The following is a 22715-nucleotide window of genomic DNA, read 5'->3' on the forward strand; positions in this document are numbered from 1 at the left end:
ACCTTATCTCTGCTGCTGCCGGATCTGTATTTCTGCTTGTGTGGTGGCCGATGGCTTTGGAATGACTCAGCAGGGCCTAGGATGGATTCTGCAACAACTGTGGGGCTGCTGGAACTGGCTCTTTATTGATGTGGTATATATTGTTAAAGTGGGTTGGGACACATACGGGTGGTAATTAGGACTTAGGTTAAAACATGGTGAAGGTGGCACCAGGTGGGGATTAGTTAGTGAGGGTCAGAATGGGTAAGGACATAGACATGTTATAGGGTTAATAGCATTTAGGGATAATGGGTTAGGCATGGCCAGAATTAGAACTGCGTATAGGCCTGGGTGTGGTGGGGTGTGTCTCATGATAATGGTGATAAAAGGAAAGGGAGCAAACCCAAACCCAACTCTGACCCTGCCTGGCTTTTAGCCATTCTTGCCTGATTAGAGTATTTTGTTGTTCGATGCTATATTGAATAAACCATCATTGTCTTAAAGAGGAACTAGAGTTTGGATTCATTTAAAGACAAATCTTCAATACTTAAGGACTGGCTAAGACTCTGTGTGATCAAAGTTCAATTTAATAACAAAGTTATTTCCTTCTGTATGTGTGTAATTTGTTTGGGTTATGTTTTTTTTCTTTTACTATAAAAAATAAAAACAGAACGTGGTAGCTTATGATATGAATCATTTGGTTCTGGCTTATTACAATATGTAAACCTAACCATTACAATCTGCACAATCTTGGTATGATCTGTGATTTACATAAGTCAACTAACCATGATTAGTCAACTTGTGGCTCAGCAGGGCATGCAAGTCCAATCAATGATTGGATATGAAGTGTCAGCTGTGCTACTGATAATTTGAAAAATTCATTGTGGCAGCATTTTGGAAGGCAGCTGATAAAATTAAATAAAGATAAATTAATTGAAAATATTTCTGTTCCAGATATCTACATGTATGAAAGTTGATGCTTTCAACAGGCTTAGTAAGCAATGACTCAACAAAGGATTTAAGAAGAAAAGGGATATGACCTCTATATATAATGAACTTGACAAGTAAATTATTAACTAAAATAAAACCAGTCTCATTTATGATCCAGCACACTACCAGTGCAAAATGGAAATCAGTTGGCTTAAAAACTACCCATTTTCTTATTTGAGTAAAAGAAGAATAAATTCTTCTTAAAAGATTCTGGACAAAAAAGTCTTTCAATATATTTCAAGTAAGCCACAGTTGGTTTACTTTGATGGGTATTGATCTGCAGAAGATAGTAATCTTATGCAAAGAAAAATCTCCCTTATTGAAATTTTGTTGGTATGTTCATTCCTGACAATTTGTAAAGATTTGAATATGCAAATTACAATGCAAAACTATGTTTAAAAAACACAAATGCATGTTTAAGACTAAAACTGATTTATACACACATACACACACACACACACACATTTCCAATCTTGCCTAAAAAAAAGTTGCACATTAAAAAAAAGCAAACCCAGAACTAAATAGATATGTTGGTGCTTTCTTTTTTTTTTTTCATTTTCCTTCTTTTTCCAACATATACAAATGGGAGAAATATTACTTGTTTCAAACCTGACATCAAATCACTCACAATTGTTGCAACTTCCTGAGGCTGCACAATGCCATGTCTTCCATAAAGATTCCATTAAACTTAAAAATGCAAACAAAAAAAGACTATGAGGTGGATGATCACCTATTGCTTTTTCATACAAGAACTTTTTTTTTGCCTATGAAAACTTCCAAACGGCATACTGATCCCGTCCCACATTACATGCTCCTAGTTCTCCTATGGCTCCTTTCTTGCATCTAAGAGCAAGAAGATCAAGCAGAAGGTGCCTAGAAGAATCTCCTTTCGAAGATATCTATGTACAAAGAGAACACTGCCATAGCTGAAATTCCTTTTAAAAATGAGCTGTTTCCTGGTTTTTACACAGATCCAACATACTTCTAGATTGGAAAGGGACACAGATACGGTACAACAATTAAACCTGTTTTAGCAGCTTTTCACTGGCTGGTTTATATGAGTGCCAAGAGATGAATTCTTTCCTACATGGTGCATTAAGGAAGCCTTTGAACAGCTAGCCAACACTTTTAGGTGGAACACAATTATCCCCCACAGTAGTGTGTGCATGCATGAACTAAAGACATTTCTGACAATGGTCTCCTCTTTACTTCTATACCCTCAAAGGAGTTGTTACATACTGCTGCCTTTCCACCTCGGTTTAGCTTCTGCTACTTCAATTGCCCTTGGAGCCCAACCATCATCACAACCCAAGACTGGAGAGCTTGTGCCAGCCCTTATCCATGCTTCAGTAAAAGCCTTACACTGTTGACATCACAGATAAAGGGGACAAACTGCATGCTAAGCAGCGACCCGAACATGTCAGCTCTCACAATGACAGAGGACTCTCTGGCTCCCCAATTTTCTCCTTCTCTGGGAGAATCAGCACAAATGGGAGGAGGAGACCTTTAGCATCAAAGGGAGTTTTGAGCAGTTCTGTGTCAAAGGTGCCTTTAAGTCCCCCGTCCACTTCCACCTCGCCATTCTGAGCCAAGTTGAAGCACAACATCCCAGTCCGGTTGACACAATAGATGGTGCTGCCCAACGCGGCACAGCGAAAAGGTTGGACCAGGCTGCCAGCAGGGCGAAAGGAGGTGCACTGACGCCAGTGCTTGGCCACCGTATTGTACTGGAAGACTTCCACTCCGGCACCCTGCCCTGGCTCCCCGCGACTGCTGCTCACGTCAAAGCGGTAAATGAAGCTCTTGTAGGCCACCATGTCAGCCGAGCGGCGCCGGCTGCTGTTGTAAGGACACTCCTGCCACTCGTCCCGCTTGGGGTCATACTTGAGCAGCCTGTAGAAAAGGGAGCCTCCAGAGACATAGATCTCCCCGTTGCAGGTGGTCGCCTCATGAGCCACAGCAAAAGCCCCCTTAGGCAGAGGGGCCACAGGGCTCCACCGGTCTGCTCGGGGGTCATATTTCTCCACTGTGAAGAGGCATTCCCCACCCACTGCATAGAGATACCCGTCCAGGGCCAGGAGTTTCAGCTGAGAGCGTGCCTGCCCCATGGGCTTCACCTGGCTCCAGGTATCAGTTAAGGGGTTGTAGCAAAACACCTTGTCCGACAGCTTGGGCCGCTGGTCGCCGGCCCCGGTGGAGATCCCGCCGGCCAAGAAAAGGTAGTTGTAGAGGACGCACATGGCGCACCCCTTTGCGTTGGCCTCCTCGGGCAACCGGGTGAGGACGCTCCACTCCTGGGCTGCCTCCTGGTAGCTGTAGAGAAGGGCCCCGCCGTCCTCCAGGGACACCACCGAGGATGGGCTCTGCGGGCGGCTGCTCTCGCGGCTCTGCGGGCGACTGCCCGCGCCGAGCCTCTCGAAGGCGTCGCTCACCTCGGCCACCAGCAGGCAGGCCTTGCCGGCCTCCAGGCGGCGGCGCAGGATGAGATCCCGCTCGGCTCCGCTCAGGCGTCCGTAGACGGCGGGCTCGCGTAGCACCTGCAGGTAGTGGTCGCTCATGAAGCGGAAGGCGGCTTCGCGCAGCTCGGCCAGCCGCTGCTTCTTGGCCAGGCAGAGCAGCTGGTAGCAGTTGTCGAGGCTGAGCTGGGCCCGCATAGCCTCGGCGGCGCAGTGCAGGGCGCAGGGCATCTGGAGCACGCGGGCGCCGCTCACCACTTCGGCCAGGTTGTCGTGCCGCACCTCGCCCATGCGCGCCGTGTAGACGTACTCCAGCAGCAGGCGCAGCGCCCCGTAGCTGACCCCCTTGAGGCGCAGGATGTCCCGCGAGGAGCGGGCGCGGAAATAGTCGCTCTTGGCCGCCAGCACCGCTTTGTGCGCCCGGATCCGCCGCCCGGATACCTCGATCACCAAGTCCGGTTCCTCCCCCGGCGCCTGCGAAGGAAAAGGCTGGAGGGGCGACTCGCCGATCGGATCGAGGGTAGCCACGGAGACCGGCGAGGGTTTGCCGCGACTGCCGCCCTCCTCCTCTTCCTCCGACTCGGGCGCCACGTTGTTAATATCCCACTGGTGCTTCACCACGCGGCTGCTGCTGCTGCTGCTGCAGCTGCCGGGCGAGGAGGAGGAAGGAGAAGCGGCGTCGAGCTCCGGATGCGGAGCCTGGTCGCCGCCGCCGCCGCCGGACGAGCTGAAGCAGAGCGCTGAACTGAAGCTGCAGGGTGCCTGCAGGGGAAGCTGCGCGCTCGGCCTTTCCTCGGGGCCCGCGCTCGGCTCCATCGCCAGGGACCGCTCGGCGCCGCCGCCGCCCTCCGAAGCAGCCTCTGCCGGCTGCGGCTGCTCCGTCTCCCCGCCGCGCTTCTTCACCTCGCCGACGGTCCCGTTCTCACCTGGGGAGAGGACACAAGACAGGGCTGAGCGCTCCATCGGCCCTCCCGCCGCCTCCGCCACCCCGTAGCTCAGGACAGCTCCGCTCCTGCCCTTTGAGCGCTAGTTCCCCGCCTGACGGAACGATCGGGAGGCGAGGGGTAGGTCGCCCCGTCGCTCCCCGCTGAACGTTTGAACTGTCAAAGGCAGCCAACTCTTCGGGCTGCCCGGTGCCGCTGTTTGACCAGGCGGGGCTTCCCTGGGTGGCAGCGTCGAGATTAAAGTTCACGTGAGTCTCTCCGTGCCAAGAAAGGCGGGCCTGGACGGTGCTGGCCTTGCCTCTCTCTCTCTCCGCCCCCCCTCCCTTCCCCCCCTAATTTTCTGATATTTTCTTTACCCTTTCATTTTTATCCATGTGTTTGCTCGGGTATCCAAGCCAAAAGGGGGAAAAAAAGGATCAGTTTCTGATAAGCAAACATTTGGCCTTAATCCAACTCTTTGCCCATGATTACATCTCCATAGTAAGCACCAGACATGCCATGCAGAGGTAAGTTTAACTCTGCCTCCTAAAGCAAAGGTCTCCAAACTTGTCAACTTTAAAGAAGACTTGTGGACTTCCAATTCCCAGAATCCCCCAGTTGGCTGGCTGGGAGAATTCTGGGAGTTGGAAGTCCACAAGTCTTAAAGTGCCAAGGTTGAAGACTCCTGCCCTACAGAAATGATATAACAATGACCTCTAGAGCAGGGGTCTCCAACCTTGTCAACTTGAAGCCTGGAGGACTTCAACTCCCAGAATTCCCCAGCCAGCTGGGGAATTCTGGGAGTTGAAGTCCTCCAGGCTTCAAGTTGACAAGGTTGGAGACCCCTGCTCTAGAGGTCATGCAAATCTAGGCAATCTTCAAAGGGACATATAATTAGCTTTGTTGAATATTATATGCTTATGAAGTTTTAAATAATTTATTCAAAAAAGGTTTAAGTGGCATGCTTTTTTGTTTGATCGGTGATAAACCAGTTGAGATTTGTTCTGGCCTCTATATTTTATCGGGCATTTTATATTTATCAGGCATATTATATTTTATGGTATTGCTAGTCTAGATAAAGGGTTAAAAGCTTGATCATTAGGAAAAAATAGTAGTTTGCCAATTATAAATACGATACTTGAACCCTAGGCAGCTAAATTCATACACCTAGCCGTTTTTTGGTACACATCTTTTCATCAAAAAGTTTTTTTTTAAAAAAATCCTGTTTTGAGAAGATATTAAAGCGAATAAGGGAGTGAGAGAAGGTTGAATCCTGGCCTCTACACCATAGCACTTAACATATCAATGATCTAGATACCATAAAATTTTGGGTTTTGAAAAACAAAAGTTTAAAAATACATCTGGAAAATTCAAGTTCGTATAACAAAAAAAGTAGAGAATTTTAGTTATTTGGCATTGCCTTTGCCATGCTGTAACCCGCCAAAATCATTGCAAGGCAATACTTCTGAAAACAAAATCTATTACAACAGCCTTGCTTCAATAGTTTTACTTTGAGTAAAAAAAGTTTTACTCAAAAAAAGTAAAGATTTTTCCTGCAACAGTGGATCATGTTTACCGGTAACAACACAGCATAGCTGCTCATAAAAAAAAAGATTAAGACCTCTTTTAAGTGTTCTAAGTTGTGAGACAAATTCTATTATTCTCTTGAAACCTGGGCAATGCCCTTTGACAACAAAGGCTTGGCTGAGTTCTATTAAGTTTTGGTGGCAAATCTATATTTTAAAAACAAGGAAGGATTGCTTCAGGAAATGCCAAATGATCCTTTGTAGATATGTGGTTTAAACAGGTGACTCAACAAAAATTGGTCAGATTGGCACTGATCCTGATTATTTACTTTCCAGAGGTATTTGCATGAAATCAGAAGTGAACTCTATGTGATAGCTTGGTGAATGAAAGGGTGCTGTGAATGTGTGCTTCAACACTAAACCAAATCAGCAATATATGGATGGCCTTTTTAGCATGGTGTTGTAATCGTATTTATTATTTCAATTCATTCCCAACTGTTCTATCCATGAGCTGCTTCATGTTAAGTAACAAGAGTAATACTTTAAAATTGTTAAGTCCAAGTTTAACTAATCTAAAAACGATCAGTGCAGTTTAAATTATTTAGAAAAAAGAGGTCCTAACTCCTTTTATAAATGTGGAGAGAAAGGGAGTGAACAGCAACCTTTAAAAGATTTCCAAAAACCAATGACAGTAATTTTTGAACATTAAACAGAGGTTGATTTTAAAGAAAAACTATTGTGTAACTGTTTTCCAAAAAGCCAAATATCATCAAAGCATCAAATTTGGCATCAAATCATATACAGATTTTCAACTCTATGGTAACTTTCTATGCAATATTATTGTACTGAAGTTCTGTAAACCTATCATTCCTCTCTATTCAAACATGAATGGAAAGAAAAGTGGATTTATGATGTCCAATAGCTCCAAGCGCTTTCCAAAGCTGATATATAATTGAAGTATCCATTAAGTGAGACTAACTTAGATGGGTTTTAACATTTTTATAGTTTGAAACAGTCCTATCAGAGAAGTCTAATCCATACATTATAAATAACCTTGTTACAGTATCAAATGATTTATCACTGTAATTAATTTAGCAATTTATTTACCTGCAATTCAGATTTTTTTCTATTATTAATGAAAATTGACGTGTGGACAAAAAGAGCTTCTGGCAAATGATGGGCTGCATCTCATAAAAGTCTGGGAAGAATGGCTTTACAAGACATTTTGATAAAGTCATCTGCAGGTCTTTAATTAAACCCAGAGGGAGAGGATGGCCATTATTTAGAACCAAATCCAAAACCTGATCTGGATATTTTATGGCCTGTTGACCACATCCGACCCTTCAACTCTCCCTGTTTGGTCTACAAGGTTGGTAGCATCAGAGCAGCGCAGGACAGCAGAGGTGCGGCAGCAGGGCAGGGGGTGGCGAAGGATGGCAGTGGTCTTCCACAATAGTCCCAGATTCTCATGTGGCCTCTCGGGAAAACTAATTGCCCACCCTTGTCCAAAACAGAAGACGAAAAGCAGTAAACTTTACAATAAGGAAAAGATAAGAGGAAAGAAAGGGGTACTCAAGAATACACCAGGAGATGCTGAAGAGGAATTTAAGAGGGATAACATTAAAAGACTCAAGTGCTTATACAATGCACAGAATATGGGCAAAACATAGGAAGAACTTAATCCTAGTACAGATAGGATGGCATGTGTGATATTGTAGGTATAATTGCAACTTGGTGGGACAGGATCTATGTTACATTGGGGAAGGTATACAGTGAAGTACCTCAGCTTCAGTCCTGGGTCCAATGATTTTCAACATCTTCACAAATGATCTAGATCATGGATGTCAAATTCGATTGTGTCACGTGATGCATCATGACTTTTGTGCCTTTGTGGAGCCAGGGTGGGCATGGTCTGCGCATGAAGCAGTTTGACAGGCCTGATCTAGATCTAGACTATAAGGGGTATTGATAAAATCTGCTGATGCCGCAGAGCTGGGGAGAAGGATGCTAATACTTCAGAAAATAGGTGAAGATTCAAAAGGATATTGATAGTCTTGAACTTTGGGTCCTACCCAACAAAACGTTGATTGATGAGGGTCTGCATTTAGGCAGGAAAAACCAATGCACATGTAAAAGATAGGTGCCACCTGCCTTAGCATTAGTACTTGAGATCTGGGTATCTTGATAGATAACAGATTAAGCATCAGTTAGCAAAGTACCACAGGTGCCAGAAAAGCCAGTGCAATTTTTGACTGCATCTATAATGTCAAGATAATAGGGTATGATAGTATCATACTGTGTCGCATTGGTCACACTACACCTGGAACACTGCATTCCAGCCTCCACAATACAGAAAAGACACTGAGGAATTGGAAAGAGTGCAGAAAAGAGCAACGAAGACGGTAAGGTGCTTGGAGGCTAAACCCTGTGAAGAATGGTTAAAGGAACTTTGTATCTTCAGCCTAAAGAGGAGAAGACTAAGGATATGATAACTGTTTTTCTACGTATGGAAAGAGGTGGTGGATTTATTCACCAGAGAACACGAAGGCAGGACAAGAACCAATGGGTTCTTTAAAGTAAAAGATCTCAACTGCAAAAATCCAATGATCCAATGAGTTCTTTACCATGAAAGATTCAAACATGAGGAATTTCCTGAGTGTGAGAACAATTAACTTGTGGAACATCCTACTTCCTGAAGTTATGGGTGCTCCATCACTGGAAGTTTTTTTTTTTTTAAAAAAATAAAGACTGAACCATCATTTGTTGAAGATGGTATGAGGACTCCAATACAGGGCAAAGGAATGAGCAAGAAAACCCACAAGGTCCCTTCCAACCCTACGATTTCAAGACCCAGATTAAATATTCCTCCTCAGAGAAGAGTTCTAAAGACACAAAGACCTGTATTTCACCAATGTAATGATAGTAATTGCAAATGTAATAGAAAAATAATTTAGTGAGACTAGGCAATAGCATGTTTACTTAAAAGGATTTACTCTGAGGTTAATCCTACAAAAACCTATTCACACTTAAATCCCACTGCTTTTAACAGACCTTCCTTACTAACATATATAGGTTGCTGTCTTCGGTCACTTAAACTTGTCAATCAATAGGAGCTCAAGTGATAAGTTATTTTATAATATTTTTGCTTGTATTACCTGAATTTCTTGTGATGGATGGCATCTTTTATATTCCTTCTTCGAAGTGTTTGAGAATCTGATATTTTTAATATGATGATTATATTTGACTGTCAGTGATGTCAGATATAGGCATTCCAAAATTGTTTCAGTGGAAGAAATTAGCTGCGATACTGTACATTTTTTTCCAGAACTTTTTGTTGTGACTGCAAGATTTCAAAGAGGTCTTCTGTTTCTTAGGAGGTCATTGGCTACCTTCACCACCTATATAATTAAAAAAGAAAGTTTTAATGATCATTACTTTCAGAATGAAACAAGTACTGCAGTACATATTTTGTCTGGAGTAATTCCCACAGAGGAAGTTTTTATAATAATTGTATTCCCTTTAATAGTGGGGTTTGAATCCCATAAACTAAACACATTATTATTATTTCTCCAGAGTTTCTTTGACCTTATGTAAGTCCCCAAATGGCAGTTCATTATCTTGTATTTTTTACCGGAATGAGAGATAATAACATTTCTGTCCACTAATTAGGAAAACCCATCTAGGTATAATATCATACAATTAGTCTAGCACAGGAAATAATGATCCAGGGTGGGAATTTATGTTTTTACCCACATCAAAAGATTTATCCAGCCCATTTAATGTAACGGAGATGAAAAACATGTTCACTATGCAGTCTATCTGGAATGAAAATCAGTTCCTGGATCTTAGCATAAAATGACAAGACTCAACATACATAACTGTCAAGTTACCTGGCTTGCTAAAACTAATCTGTCAAAGACAGCTTGAGAAAGGGTCCACCCCAACATATATTGCTGTTGATCAGCCACTAAGTCAAGTCTGATTCTTTGCAACCCCATACACACCAGCCACCCCCACCCCCGGTCCTCCTCTGCCATCCTCTTCTCCCTTGGCCTTAAATCTTTCCCAAGGGTCTTTTCCAAGGAATCTTCTCACCTCATTAGATGGCCAAAGTATTTGAGGTTCAGTTTCAGTATCTTTCCTTCTAAAGAACATTGAGAAAAAGTATAGTTAAGAAGTTTGCCCTAAATCAGATTCAATATTAAGCAGTGTCCATATCAACATTCTCCTACATATTGCGGTACAGACCCTATAATTTCCAGCTAATTGTGTTATTTACAAAAAAAAAATGACCTAATCATGTGATACAAGATATCTTGTCTCCCAAACAGCAATGACTTCAATATTAAGATATTATTTTAAATTTAAATTTAAAAGCTGATGCTAAACTGTCAAGCACACAGCATATCTTGGCATTTTTGCGATAAGGATCAAAAGCTCTTTAGATGGTTCACAGTTGTGAATATTTCCAAGTGTGATAGTTAACAGTGATTCTAATCACTTCCTTGAGTATTTGTATTTGTACATCAACTCAGTGCTGATTCTTATTAACCACATAGATTTCTCCAAGAGTTTCTACTTCAATGTCCTTCAGGTCTTCCAACGGTAAACCCAGTTTACTATGGTATCCTAATAACTTTATAGTTACAAATACCAATTCCATTTATGTTTTAAATTTCCTCATAAAGGTTTCTTAGGAATGTTGCAAAATATGCAGGTCAGTTTTTCTTCATCAGCACAATTCACATCAAGCTAGTTTGGCAAATGAGCAATTTGTTGTAAAGATTTCCTTAATTTGACTTGCTAACCAGAAAGAAATTGTTTTACTTCATAGAGTAAGCAGTTCACATCGTGCAAGTTTCTTTTTTAAATTTTAAAAATTTGTTTGAAAACAGATTGCACATAATGTGAATAGGAGGAGGAAGGTGCAGTGGATATGTCAGCCGCCTGGAGTTATTTGTAAAAATAGTAAAGGTGGGATACAAACAAACAAATATAATTACTAAAGGCAAAACAAATTTGTCCCTTTGTACATTGTCAATGTGACCCTCGTGGTACTCATATGCCAAATGAAATTTCTCTTGGCAGCCTTCACAAGTGACTTTATTAGATTTCTCAAATGCATGTATGCATGCATATATAAATACATACATACCCTAGCATAGTGCCAAATGAAGTGTTAGCTTCAGACATTATTTTTATTAACAACATACTTTTGATTATCACACAAGTCCAAAAGTCTTTTTCCCCTGAAATAAAATTATTTTAACATCCAGGTGCTTGGGGGATTACCAAAGGGAAGTTGAGGAGATACAGATTATAATATAATCACTTCATCTGATATATATCATCTTAATTAGTTGTAACTGGGCTTTAATTTATCTGAATATCTTTTTATCTTTACCTGTATCTATGTATCCATCTATGTATCTATCTATTTATCATCTATCATTTATTTATCATTTTTCTTTCAAATTGAAGGTACTAAGGAAAAAAACACCACCTTTCAAATACTGCTGCTATGTTGCTATCTGTTCATTTATTAAATTTAGATGCTGCCCATCTCATTGTCAAATGACTCTATAACAATATAAAAGTGAATATAAAATAATAAGAACATTAGAAAATATTTAAAAGAATATTAAAATGTTGCTATCTATGCAGGACAAAAACATTGCTGCAAATATCAACAACATTTGATCCAAAGATACTTGGAAGTATCTCAGATATAAATATTAGTCAAACACAAGTTTATTTTATTTTTCAAAAAAGTCTTGTATATATCGATTTTGGGTTTTATTGATTAGATAGATTTGTTGTTATAAAAATGATTAGTTTATACTATGGTATTATGTAAAAATTAAAAGTTGAGGTTACTAACTTATTCTACTGCACCAAAGGGAGTTGGAAGCCAATGCCTTTTCTTTCTTTTTCCCTTCTTTTCTACACTTTTTCCTTCCCTTTTCCCTCCCCTATTTTTCCTATTATCTTCTTTTGTATTTTTGTATTTATATTGTAAACTAATTTTTAAAAAGTTGTGCATATATTGCACTATTCTTCGAGTTAAAAGAACAAGCCCACAAAATCTTGGATACCTTTTCTCATTTGAGGATTACATTTTAGTTCTTCCAGCCAGTAGAAAGTAGGCTGGAAAGTTGTCAATTTCCTCTCCGTTTCATTTTAATTTTTTCCCGGGAGAGAACTTTTTTTAATTCTACTAGGATGTAACTGGAATTAGTGTCACTTCAGAGAAGCCATGCTCTTTACCCATTTATTCATGTTTTGTATTGTCTCATATAATGACACTCTTTCTCTGTATGGTTTATGTGTGAGAGAGAGGAGAGAGAGGGAGGGAGTGGGAGAGAGAAAGAGAGAGAGAAACCTAAATGACTACAGATATGGTATGCCTAGAGAAGCCCTTTTTTTGTAGATCCTGTCTAGGATATCAAAGGGAACAGCTAGCATTCCATAAAGTAGTTTACAAGTTATCAGGGATATCTTGATTAACTCAAGAGGGTAGTTAAGCTGGATCTGTGTGGTGCTAAATCTAATCTCTGGGTTAATTCCCTTGGTCAGTTAATTCAGTTTTGGAGTTTACACAACTCACATATACCATGGCCCAGTTAAGTGATGCAAACAAAGCCATCATGTTAAAAGTTCATTTGAAGAAATATTTGTAGCATTGGTACACATTCTAGAATTAAGCAGGTTACAAAAGTACAACCCAAACATAAATGCTTAAGTATCTACCTGAAATCAAGGTACTTTAAAGTAATATCATTTGACTACATTAGCCCTAAAATATTTTCACCCAATCAGAATAAAATGAAAAATAGCTTTCTCTTAAAACAAAATAAAATCCTCTATCAAAGCAAGGCTTTTCTTCTTTGTGAAATGTAATATTTAAATATCGAAAGGGGGGTTAGCTTAATTTCTGTCAAAAAGTCAATGTTAGAGCAATTTTGCCTCAACAACAGAATTCATCTTAGATTATATCATTATAGCTGTTCTCAAAGTGCCTATTTAAACTTTCTCATGATCACTAGTCATAGCATACTCCCAAAGTGCATAAAATAAGTATAATTACTTTAGCTGGTAAGGATATATATTCTCTAACAATCTCTACAACCACAGTAACAACAACAAAAGCTTCCAACCACACATTTCACTGATTAGGACCACACATGCATAAGTACAATATTTTTTTAAAAAAAAATATCAAGAATGAGTTTACACTGTAAGTATAACATTAGCAATGGCTTCAGGGTCTTAAAAATGTTATAATGGTACCTACAGATTTGAGGTTAAGGTTGATTTCTCAGAAAGTGTATTTAGGGTGTACTGGCTTTCCCAAATAATGCATTTATTTGTAAAAATGGAAACCAGTTTTATTTTTGCTGAAGATGTTAGAAAGTTGAGGCTTACTTATGGTCATGTGACATTTAGAATCTTTTTGGCATTGGATATTAAGGTATACCATATTAGTAGATTTATGGGAAAATATTTAAATATTAACGATATTAATATAATATTTAGTTAAATATCAAATTTTTGAAATTTGATTCATTTATCAGGAATTGGGGTTGCACTGAGCATGAGTATGGCAAAAAGAATTACAATAAAAAATTTGAAAAATGATATTATTCCAGATACAAAGGAAAGATTATTAGAAATGTGGGATCTGTTGTAAAAAAAGGCAATATTTTCTATCAATAAAATATCTGGTATTACATCAGAGGCTTTGTGATATTTTACTATGTCTTGTATTATTTAGTATACAACATAGTAGCGAATTCATTGGTAAACTAGTGACAATCGATAAGTACAAAATATAAGACACTTTTTTTCTTCTTAATTTGTATTTAGTTTGTATTTTAACTGTTTTCAATTTCTTTTTTTAATACGATTAAAGATTGTTTCTTTAGAAAAAAGAAAGTACAATGTAATTATGATATATAATGTAGAGCTAATATCTGGCTAAAAGCCTCTTGACTCAGATTGTTGTCTTATCAAGTCTTTTATACATGATGATAATGTCAATGTATCAATTTTTTTTTGTGAGGTTGGAATTTAATGCAACTGTTGCTATATCTATACTCAGCTACATTATTCTCCCGTTCCAAGCTGTCTCCCAAACCCAGATGGCTGGGTCATTTGTGATTGGTCAGTACCAATATGCAGTCTGGTTTACTAACAATAGATAACTAGCCCTAGCCTAAAGCTGAACATATTACCTCCCACGTTATAAAGGGTGAAATAAAGCAGAATAAAACTCTTCATTACTTGAAATCTACCAGTTGCCAACATAAGGCTGGTGGAAAATGTGTCCCTTCCAACTCTACAATTCTGTCTGAGGCTGAGACTCTTCAATAATTGCACAACTTCTTCAAACATATAAGAGTTTAGGTAGATCTGGCTAGTCAGAGAGAAAATCTATACATCAGGGGTGTCAAACTTGCACCATCGTGTTGTCGTCATGTGACATATCGTGACTTTTCCCCTTTGCTAAAATGGGGATAGGCGTGGCCAGCATGTGATGCATCCAGCCTGCGAGCTGCAAGTTTGACACTCCTGCTTTACATGAACAAAAAAATGGTAATCAATGGAAAGATCACCCACTTCTGCAGTTCTTTAAAAGGAACCAAGGATATGGATCGGGACAACCACTTAAGTGATTGTTTGAGATTACGGGTAGGGAACAATGGCCCTTTTATGACTTGTGCACTTCAACTCCCAGAATTCCTGAGCCAGCCACAAGTCTACAAGTCATAAAGGGTCCCATCGTTCTGCACTTCTGTTTTAGATCCAATGCATTCAGCCATACTGACCAAGGTTAAAACTGTTGAGTCCAGCTGTCTTGCTCCAAGGTATAGTTTGGGCCCATCAATATGGGGAACAGCAACAACACATCTTCTCCGAGTGTGCCTTTCTTCTTCCTAACAAACACGATGCCGAAATAGGTCTCTTCTCCCATCAAATCACCACCACTCAGGTGATACCCTCTTACTGACCAGCCAATTGGTGAAACTTTTGTGACTGCAGTCCTGGTTATTTTGCAATATTACCAAATTAAACCAGTGTGAGGAGACAGATTTCTTACTGCATTATACTAGAATGCACATAAGGAGATTTTTATTAGGCATCCTCCACTATAAAATGAGAAGTGGGGAGAGAATCAGGATTGAATGAGGATTCTATCTAATTCCCTCTCTACCTGCCTTTTTAGTTTTTCAAACATTAAAATGTTGTGGATTTAGCCTCAGTAATTCAAGTTAAATGCCTATGCCTACTCCTTAGAATTGCTTCTAATTATAGATATGCACTTGAACATGCTTCTTAATAAGCAGGCTTTACCCATATGATCTATACTGAAGAACAGTCTAGCTGCAGAATAACACTGCAAGGAAAAAAAATCCACTAGTTCAATTCCAGGATGGAGTGAAGAATTTTGTAATTTATTGGGGTGAATTCAAAGGAAAGTTACCAGAGGTGGTATTCAGCAGGTCCTGACCAGTTCTGGAGAAGTGGTAATGGAAATTTCTGACTGGCCCCGCCCCCATCTATTCTCTGCCTCCCAAGTCCCAGCTGATTGGCTGGGTCTTCTTTTGTTGCCCTGCACAGAACAGAGCTGAAAAGCAGGTTAATGGGGTGGGGAGGGAATGGAGGTTTTGCAGTACCCTTCCCCTGGAGTGGGGAGGGAATGGAGATTTTGCAGTATCCTTCCCCTGCCATGCCCAGCAAGCCATGCCCACAGAACCAGTAGTAAAAAAAAGTTGAATCCCATCACTGAAAATTACTGATGGGACAATAGAAAGAAGGGCTTAAATAAGATTGCAGGAATGTACTAATATGTCATCAATTGGGGTTAGTTAGCTAATAACCCCATCCTCTCTGTTTATGTACACTAGCTTGCCTATCAGAGTTGGGTATTGTTTTCTCATTAATTAAGCTGTTGTTTACTGCTTGTTTGGTGCTAATTCTGGTGTTAATCCCGATGCTTATCTGATTGCTGGCAAGGAGGTGTTTTAGTCTTTTTCTTTCCTTTCTAGCTTTTTGATAGTCTCTTTGGAATAGTGTGTTTATCTCTATGTGCTTGTTGATGGCTGATTTGTCAGAATGCCAAGCTTCCAGGAATTTCCTAGTATTTTGGAATTTAGCTTGGTCTAAGCTGCTCAAAGTTTCCCAGTTGAAACTATATGTTCATGTGTTGCGAGATTAATGAGTTTACAATAAATCTTCTGTTAGTGGATGTTCATGGATGAGCTCTTCTGCCTGCCTGTCTAGAGACTGTTATAATTCTCACATTATATATTATAAGATGGGAAGATTAATAGTAATAGTAATGCAATTTATGCTATTAATCCTACCATCCTTCCTTTCACCCATCTTCTCCCACTTATGACTGTTTGCTTGAATCCTTGTTGCTTGTATCCTTACAATTTATATTGACTGTTTCCTAATATGATTTGATTTCTTATTGTACACTATGACTATCATTAAGTGTTGTACCTGATGATTCTTGACTCTTGATGAATGTATTTTTCTTTTATGTATACTGAGAGTATTAGCACCAAGACAAATTCTTTGTGTGTCTAATCACACTTGGCCAATAAAGAATTCTATCTATCTATCTATCAATCAAATAGATGAATCCTGTTTTTTTCTTTTTTTCTTTTTAGGCTACTGGAACTTCTAGTGTACTTAAGATGTTTTTTTGAGGACTCTGATTTTGAGGACTCTGATTTCTTTTAATTCACAACTGAGCCCCACATTTTTGTTGCTAAGTGAGATAGTTATTAAGTGAATTTTGCCCCATTTTGTCTATTTTTTAACAATTTGGTTAGGCTATCCATCTCAGCACATTCATGTATTTTTTTAATTACCATATTGTCTGAAGGAATGACAGTTTCCAGTTTTGTGCATAGGTTATTCTGGCCGCAGTTATGATGTGCAAAATTAAATATTGATATTTTTTCTCCATTTTTAAATCTATCATACTTAGCAGAAAGGTTTCAGGTTCAAGTTTTAAATTATGTTTTGTTATATTTAAAATCCAATTTCTAATATTTCTCCAAAACTTCTGAGCACATGGGCAAGTCCACTACATGTGAAAATATGTTCCTTGTGCGTAGTTACATTTCCAACATTTGGGTGGTAGGTTGGGGAACATCTTAGCCAGTCTCACAGGAGGTAGGTGCCAGTGATGAACCATTTTATATAAGTTTTCTTTATACAAGACTGACATGGTTAATTTGTAATTTGTTTGCCAAATGTGTTCCTACTTATCTAATTCAATACTATGGCCCACATTTTTAGCCTAAATTATCATAGATTCTGTGACTGTTTCTTCTTTTAATTTGTACTCCAAAAGATATTTGTTTTACTAATTGTTTTCTTTTCCTGTCCTAGCCATATTTTATCTAATTCTTGTGGAATCATATTAAAGCCAAATTGTTCTCTATCTTTTTTATAATGGATTTGTATTTGTGCAAAGGGCCACCATGCTATCTCCTTTCCTTGAATTTGTATTTGGTTCCTATTTTTAAGCTCTCCAGAATCATATAGTAAATCTTTATACCTGACAATATTTTCCTACTCCAATAGCTTTGGATATGTGACTGCTTCCAATGTAGATAGCCACAATGGAACCTTTGGCTAGTGTTGTTTTTTTTTTAAATCTTTTCTCAGATATTGAACAACACATTTCTTACATGGTCATAAGTGCGAAAAATGGTCATAAGTCACTTTTTCAGTGTCATTGTAACTTTTGTAGCTCAAGGACTACCTGTAATAAATGCAGGGATGTTAATAGAATAAGTTTTTATTGATTAGCCCTTGGGCCATATCAAAGTGCAAAGTTCCAGCAACAACTTGTTACTAAAATTCAATAAAAGCAATTCAAAATGAAATTTGATAAAATACTATTTAAAATGGAACTTGATAAAATACTATTTAAAATGGAACTTGATAAAATACAATTTAAAATGGAATCAAAATGGAATACGATTTAAGATGAAATTGTAATAAAATACAATCCAAAATAAAATTGTAATACTGTACAATAATTTAAGATATAGATAAAATATAATAACATTATATTTCGGAGTCGCCCTTGCAATCTACCCCAATCAATCCCACATATGCAGATCTCAACCGAATCATTTTGTTTAAATACTGTGCTACTTTAAATGTTATTTTCAAGTTCTGGCCGGACATAAGGTAAGTTATTTTGAAATGGGTATCCCAATGGGTCATTCGTCTGATATATAGACCAAGATACCTGTCTCTCATCCTCTTATACAGGCAACAGTCAAATAGGATGTGAGCCAGATCCTCTACCTCTGCCGCTCTGCAAATGCAGAGACGCTCATTGTATGGTATTGCATGAAATAGCTACCTCAGGAGTTTATCCCTGGAGATTCCATGAGATTGTAATAGGCTATTTTTTTTTCCTAAGATGTTTCTGATGTATAGCGATGTTATCCTTTTCATAGTTTGTGTTGGTTGTGCTGCAGTGGGTTGAGTGGTGAGATACCTTTTGGTAAACTTGCGTAGGCATTGATTTTATTGGAAGATGTATAAGGTGATCTGTTTCTTTCTTTTTTTCTGGTGTTCTGGGTTGCTACAGTATATTTATGCTCTTCTAAATAACATTCTTACTTAGCTCCTCTTGTGGGAGATTGGATTATTACTTTGGTAATGGAGTTCCTGGCTAGCCTGAGTCATTTCTTGATAGACTTGTGTTTCTAATTTGCCGCTAATTTGCATGATGCAATCATGCACTCTAGAAGTCCCGTCTACAAAGAATCTTGTTTAGCTTTGCATTTTAACTGCAGGACCAGAAGAGAGCACAGGAGATTATGGGACTGGGCAGGGAGCCATCTGTTCCCTGCCCTGGGTGCTTCAGGATGAAGTTTCTATGCTTATGCTGTGCAATCACTTGGCCTTTTACAGGAGATCATGAGTTCATTTTTCCATTTGTAACCCTCCCATGTTTTCCCAGTACTTATCTTTTTCTATTCCATTTAAAAAAAAAAAAGGAATAGCTGTGCAATGTATTTTGATTTTGTGTTGCTAGGATTGTTCCATCTGGAGGCATCCCATGGCCAACATAATCAAAATCTCTGCATGTCCTCATGTGCTAATTTTGGGTGGGTGAGGATAGATGGATCTTTGACTCTTTCCAAGATGCTGGACTGATGCACCCCAAATCCATCCCAATAGTTTTGCATGCAAAGTAATTCCATGCTCAGAACAGGGCTGTTGACTTTAAGGAGTCTTCTCGATTAAACAGGGCAAGAACTGCAGCCTAAGCATTTAATACAAGGACTCATTCTTTTGTTCGGAATGGAAAAAAATGTGAATAGAACAATGGAAGTCTGAATTTGGCTTTAACCAGCTCGTGTTAGCATTGTTATCTGCAATCTGACACAGGCCTGCTCTTTAGCACACTTTAGTATGATACAGGTAGACCATAATTAAATCCAAAATTTCCATTGCTAAGACAAGTTGTTAAGTGAGTTTTGCCCCATTTTACAACCTTTCTTGCCACAGTTGTTAAGTGAATCTCTAGCTTACAGTTGTTAAGTTAGTAATATGGTTGTTAAATGAACCATGGCTTCCCCATTGTCTTTGCCTGACATAAGGTGGCAAAAGGTGATCACATGACTTCTGGGACTCTGCAACCATCATAAATAGGAGTTGATTGCCAAGCATTCGAATTTTGATCACATGACCATAGAGATGCTGCAACTGTCATGTGAAAAATGTCACTTTTTTCAGTGCCGTTATAACTTCAGTCATTAAATGAAGTGTTGTAAGTCGAAGACTGCATGTACTCTTCGTTAAATTTAGCAGCCCACAACTGAAGTGGTAATCCTCACTAGATCCTTGAGCTATAGCATGAAAAAACCACCATGAAATATTATATTTAGGTGTGTGCAAACTACAGTATTTTGCTTCAAAATACTTCAAGCACAACATTTCATGTGAAGTGTGAAATGGATCATTTTGAAGATCTTGAAAGTGTTCTGTAATCAAATCAGTCTCCCAGAGGAGATATGACAGTAACATTACCAAGAAGTTGGTTGGGTCAAATGGCCTCTTCTAATTTTGAGGCTTACTGTTTTTTCATATGTAAAACTAGCATGGTAACCCTAAAGTACCTAATTTGCTTCTTATTTTGCAAATTCAAAAAGCACAAACTTACTTTTTGAAGATGCTACTTGTGAGGGCTCCAGGAGTAATAAAAATGTTTGCTAGATGACTGATGCCACTTCCCTTATAGCAGACCCATCACTCTGCTTGCAATTTAACACATCTGACAGATTGAGGTATGTTCCTCTCCCATCTCACCACAAAATACGTGAGATTATTTTGAAAATGGAAAATAATCTCCTGCATTTGATTATGGGCCTATTTCCATCTTTTCAAGTTTCTTGTTCCCAGCTGTAAGTAAGACGGTAGAAGGAAGCAGAGGGTTGCTAAATGAAATTCTCTGGCCATCTTGATTAGGGTCATGTTATACTTATGCTAGGTTGGATCTAAACAACATTTCCTATAGTACATTAATATATCTCCTGACAGTTCAGTTTGACCTGGGAAAGACAGTGAACAGCTAGTTCAAATTAAAGGTTAATGTGAACCCGGAGACAATTGGGAGGCGGCGGGGGGGGGGGGGGAAATCAAACTACAAAGTATGTTTGCTGTCAGAAAGATTCCTGGTCCTGTTGGAAAAAGGGAGCAAAGTAATGTTGAAAGGGAATCTTTTCATGCTACAGAACTTTCTGGATTTCTCCTTCAGTACTTTAAGGAGAAAATATCTATATTCTGCTATGTGAAACAGCAATAAGCTCATAGTACTGTGCACAGGCTTTCTCAAGAAAAATAATCCCAAAGGAGAATTCTGCATGGATCAATTAGAGATGGGAACAGTTCCCTAAATAAGCAGTTCCCTAAAATAAGCATGTCCATTGGTTCAGAGATAACCAAATGCCTTTACATTGCAGCAAATGTATACTAGCGAATATTAATTTTACCAGTCTGGTGTCCTCAATCCAGATGTGCTGCAATGATGAATCCCATAATTCTTTAAAATTCTAGGAGACGTAACCCTCAAAGATTTAACCAGCTGTTGGTAAAGACAAAGTGAGCATCTTCGGCCAGCAGAAATTTATATACAGGTACTCATTGCAAGCTTATAAACTTATTCTTGGGACGGAAAAAAAAATTCCTAAATATAATTAACGTTACTTCTGAGTAGATACCAGGATGATTATATAATTATAAATTCTTCAGCATGGCCAGATGGTAACCTATTTTTGTCAAACACCAATTATCTATTATTATTATTTTTTTGAAGGAGACTGAGATGCTGGGACTGACAGGTTATACTAAGAATTTAGAAATTAGGCATGTTTGCTGTTGTTTGTTAATGAACCTTTAAGATTTCATCTGAGTTTAAGGATTGTAATTGCTCAATGAGAAGCAGGAATAGATCTTAATGTGGAGGGCAGCTGCATCTACATCTTGGGTAGTGAGGCTCTCTCTACCAAACCAACCTTCCTTCCAAGCCTATCTTTAAATTCAATTGTACCCTTGATTTTGATGGACGAAAGTAACAGAATTCAAACTGGAAAGGAGAGATGGTGATTGTAAAAACAGCCGTTTTCATCCAGTAATGTTCTGACATTTCTTAAGAATTGCTAAGCACCATGATTCAAGTAGTGGTGGTTGTGGCTTAGTGGTTGGAGGGGGTGGAAAGGTCAAAATAATTGTTATTAAAAAAACATTAAGACAAATCTATATGACAGCATGTGCCTTTTTCCATATCGGAAGAGTCAAGTTGGAATAACGACGACAAACCACGCATCATTCTAACACAGCCCACAAAGCAAAATCTGAACGGAAATCAAAATGCTAGCAACCCAACGAAAATGACAGGAAAGTTCTCTGCCTATTTGAAGGGTTTGGCGAGAGAAGAGGCAGAGCAGAGGAGAGGATGAATGCCCAGTGTGGGTGAGAGCATGCTCAGTGCAGCTGCGGTCCTACTGTACAGGCGGTGAAATGGATTAGTGGAAGGGGGTGGGGATGCCAGAATCAGGGGGGGAATGTGGCTTCACAATCTCGATTAAGGAAGAGATTTCCCGCGGTTGTCCCTGGCTGCAATTCCGAACGATGCATTTTACCAGGGACGAGGCAAGAGTTCAGGTTCCTCCGGGAGGATCCAGTTCTTGCAAAGCACCAACCTCTCATCTCTCCGCTTCGCAGCCCCAGTAAGCAAAACCCTTCCGACTAAAGCCCAGGATCAATCCGAATTAAATGGGAGCAAGTCGGCAAAGCTGCAGAGCCTCCCCGCTTGCTTTTGCTTTGCTTGGGGATCGTCGCGGGGGCCCTTGCGAGGAAGGCTGCGTAAAAGCGCAGCCTATTCCAAACCCCGGCGCGCCAGGTACGGAACCGCAGCGTATGGCTCGGTTCCCCGGTCGCCGCGGGAGAAGTTGCTGGGAGCGCCTCCTTACCTTAGTCCGGCCTGTCAGGCGGGCGTCCCGTCGTCCACTCGAGAAGGCGGCTCTCCAGTCTGGCTGCAACCCTCGCAGTCAACGGCAGGCTGAGGCGGCAGCGCCGCCGCCCCCTCCGCCGGCGCGCAAAACCGCGCCGTTTCCGCCTTCAAGCCAGCGCGGAGAAGAGATGCGCCGCCACCGCCGCTGAGGGAAAACCTCCCCGGTTTGCAACGTTCAGCCGCGGCCACGCTTCAGGGAGGACAGCGTTACCGCGCCGTCTCTGGCTAGCCCGGATCTCCCGGAGAAATCCGCGGGCTGCTGACTAACCGCGCGCGCCCGCCC

General features: G+C 40.0%; 1 protein-coding gene across 1 annotated transcript; it reads right to left on the minus strand.

The window, feature by feature from the left end:
- Positions 1–1495: 1495 nt before the first annotated feature.
- KBTBD11 (kelch repeat and BTB domain containing 11) lies at positions 1496–22715 on the minus strand. Its single transcript, XM_026695216.2, has 4 exons — positions 22392–22715; positions 9970–10018; positions 9030–9272; positions 1496–4351 (listed from the first exon to the last, which is right to left on the minus strand). The coding sequence occupies exons 3-4, from the start codon at positions 9052–9054 to the stop codon at positions 2397–2399; spliced, it is 1980 nt and encodes a 659-aa protein (XP_026551001.2). The 5' UTR covers positions 9055–9272; positions 9970–10018; positions 22392–22715; the 3' UTR covers positions 1496–2396.

This window comes from Pseudonaja textilis, chromosome 1 (genome assembly GCF_049901715.1).
Source record: "Pseudonaja textilis isolate UNSWEBS1 chromosome 1, rPseTex1.2, whole genome shotgun sequence".
Taxonomy (NCBI): domain Eukaryota; kingdom Metazoa; phylum Chordata; class Lepidosauria; order Squamata; family Elapidae; genus Pseudonaja; species Pseudonaja textilis.

Excerpts from the sequence above, each read along its gene's own strand:
- KBTBD11 (XM_026695216.2), bottom strand. The coding sequence starts at position 9,054 with ATGCCATCCATCACAAGAAATTCAG. Across the intron at positions 4,352-9,029 it reads ATCCATCACAAGAAATTCAG|GTGAGAACGGGACCGTCGGC; the intron begins GTAATACAAGCA and ends TCCTCTCCCCAG.